This window comes from Aplysia californica, unplaced genomic scaffold, assembly GCF_000002075.1.
Source record: "Aplysia californica isolate F4 #8 unplaced genomic scaffold, AplCal3.0 scaffold01573, whole genome shotgun sequence".
Taxonomy (NCBI): Eukaryota; Metazoa; Mollusca; class Gastropoda; order Aplysiida; family Aplysiidae; genus Aplysia; species Aplysia californica.
The window spans coordinates 70,614-73,634 of record NW_004798843.1 but is presented as its reverse complement, the minus strand read 5'-3'; the positions used below and the strand labels follow the sequence as shown (position 1 = coordinate 73,634).

General features: G+C 44.0%; 1 protein-coding gene across 1 annotated transcript in view; it reads left to right on the top strand.

The window, feature by feature from the left end:
- LOC101855317 (nucleoporin 88-like) overlaps positions 1–3,021 on the top strand; it is a 5,290-nt gene extending 2,269 nt beyond the window's left edge. The window contains exons 3-5 of the mRNA XM_005113041.3: positions 504–641; positions 1,443–1,565; positions 2,844–3,021. Coding sequence (XP_005113098.1) covers positions 504–641; positions 1,443–1,565; positions 2,844–3,021 — 439 coding nt within the window. The remainder of the gene's footprint in view (positions 1–503; positions 642–1,442; positions 1,566–2,843) is intronic.

Genomic DNA, 3,021 nt, shown 5'->3' with positions numbered 1-3,021 from the left:
GATCTTCTGGTAGGAAAGATCTACACCTGGCCTTCTCGGACAAGGGCGAAAAATCTCGGATGTCCGTGTGCAAGTTGCGCACGTTAAAGATTCCTTGGTGGTCTAAAATCGATAAGAGTAGGCTTCGGCCGCCACCCGGGTAAAATTCAAAACTTCCTACCAACTGAAAATATTAGGTGTGTCCCGCCCGCTCATATGACCTATGCAGTTGCGAGCGCCGTAAAACACTTTACAAAAACAAGACAAACAAACACTCTAGTAGTAACACCTAGAACCATCGGCACTCCTATAAACCTATTTGTGTAGCAATTGCCATGAAATGCTTACTTAAACATAAAACAAACCTTTTTTATTTTTTATTTCCTCTCTAGTAGTAACCCTTTGAATCTCCGGTACTTACATGACCTCTTTGTGCTGCAAATACTGTAAAACTTTTTCTAAAATTAAACTACAAACTCAGACTTGCCTGAAACTTGTATTTTTATTTTTATTCTCTGTACCAGCTTGCAGTACAGGATGGGTCTGTCAGGTGACATCTGTGGTGTCAGTGTTACCTCGCCGTTGCGACGTCACTCACGAGAGCCGTTCAGTCAACACATCGCCAACCTCTTGCAGAGGAAGGCCTCAAATCCACTGCTGAAGTGAGAAATGGTTATTTCTGTATTTCTGTGTGTATGTGTGTGTTTGTATTTTTGACTGCAGAAGAAGATGTCAATCCCACTGCTTAAATGAGAGATAATTATTTCTGTTGTCTCGGGTTGGATACCTGACGACAACGGAAAAATTTTTTCTCTAATGTTGTCTCTTTTTACCTCCTTTTCTACTCTCTTACCATGTTCTGTCAGTGGGTGGTTGGCAGGTGCTGTGGTGGGGTTTGCTTCTTTCTTCTTTCCCATCAAACCTCTATCGTCCTTATCCCTCTTCCTTCTTTTTTCTGTTTGTTACTTTCTTGTAACACCTCTAATCTTCGGCACTGATATGACCTTAAAGTAAAACACTTGCTAAAACTAAACATGTTCTGTCATTTGCTTTCGTCAGCACTTTCTGTCCCCTACCTGTCCCCCAGCCCCCTCCTCTGGGCTCCTGATTCTTTCTGCAGCTTTTCTACAGCTACTCCTTGGCTCGTTCTTCAGCCACAACCCTGATCTTACGGTAGGTAAGATCTAACACCTAGAGTTCTTGGATAAGTCCAAAAAAATTTGGAGGTCCTCTGTGCAAATTGCGCACGTAAAAGATCCCTTGGTGGTCCTAAAATGAATAAGAGTGGGCTTCGGCCGCCATCCAGGCAAATTTCAAAATTAATTCCTGCCAAACTGAAAATGCTTAATATGTCCTGCCCGCTCATATGACTATGACCCTATGCAGTTGTGAGTGCCCTAAAACACTTACCTTTAAAAAAAAGAAGAAAAAGACACTTACTAAAACAATGTGTTTCTGACCAGGTCCAGCAGCAGCGCGGAGCTGAGTCAGCAAGAATGCTTCCGCCTGCTGAGTCGAACCACACAGGTCCTGAGGGAGGAGTACATACAGAGGCAGGACCACGCACGCCGGGAGATTGATACGAGGTGAGTTGATACGTAGACACACACTCACACATGTTACAGACCTGCCACTCATCCCAAATTTAATTGGGATATCCCGACTTTTTGCCCCAAATCTCAAGCATCCCGATTTTCCCAATTTTGATTGGGTGATTCTTGATTATTTTTTTGTTTGTTCCGTCTGTTGCACCGGATTTTCTAAATAGTTACTCTGCCTACTTCTTTGTCATGGGAAGCTCCCTTTAATCTTTTTTTTTTTCAGCAGGAGCTCGGGACATTTATTTTCCTAAATATGGATGCCGGATTTACAAGTTGACTCCACCAAGTAGTGTTGGATCTTTGCCCGCACGTGTTATTTCTACTATAATCAAAGTAGTGTTGATTTGGCATTCTGACTTGGGGTACTCTTAAGATCTACTCTGTTACCCCTCAGAATTCTCAGATGATGGCCTGATAACTGTTACAATCGCGAAATACAAATGATCGATATTATTCGTATTTCTGCTGTTACTTACTACGCAAGCTCCGTCCAAGTTCTGTTTAGTTAGGCCTGCCATCAAGACCCGTCAGTACAACTGTTTCAGTCACACGTTCACATCACGTGACATGACTTCAGTGTGTGAGTTCCGGGTGTGTCTTCATGCACACTGGTCGAAGCTTCTTTCAGGACTTGGGGGGGGGGGGGGGGGTTAAGTCACTTAGACTAGACGCGCTTGATGTGATGCTTCAGGATTTTTTTTTATGATGATAAAACTCTCACACACGTAAACACACAGAGGGCAAATATATATACGTATATTATATTTATGTACACCCCTGGAAAATTTTTAAGAAGTCCGCTTGGCAGTCACCCTGGATTTGCAGTTGATAATGAATTTTTTTGGGGGCCAGATCCCTATTTTTTCCCCTTGAGATCCTGATCTTTAGATTTCATAGAGTGGCAGGTCAGAATATATAATATATATACTCAAGCACGCACACATCCACATGAATACATGTACACATTCTTCTGCTCACACATATCGGTATGCACAATCCATTCATCCCCACCCCCCCTCATTATCACGTGGGTGGTTGACGGGTGCTCTGGTGTGGTTTGCTCCTTCTTTCCTCTTAAACATCTATCGTCCTTATCTCTCCTCCTTCTTTTTTACGTTTGCTGTTACTCTCTTGTAACACCTCTAATCTTCGGCACTTCTATGGCCCTAATGTGTTGCAAGTGCCGTAAAACTCTTAACTAAACTAAACTCATTATCACACCTTCTCCCCCCCCCTCCCTCTCCTGTGTGTATGTGTCCCCAGGATCGCGGTCCTGGCGGAGCACAAGGAGCACCAGCTGGAGGACGTGCAGCGGCTGATGGAGAACAGACAGGCCCTCAAGGAACACGCTCACACCGTGGCCGAGAGTGTGGAGGCGGCCAAGGACTACCACCAAAAGCTGCTCAGGAGGTACGCTGATTATGTCCTTGGTTGTTTGTGA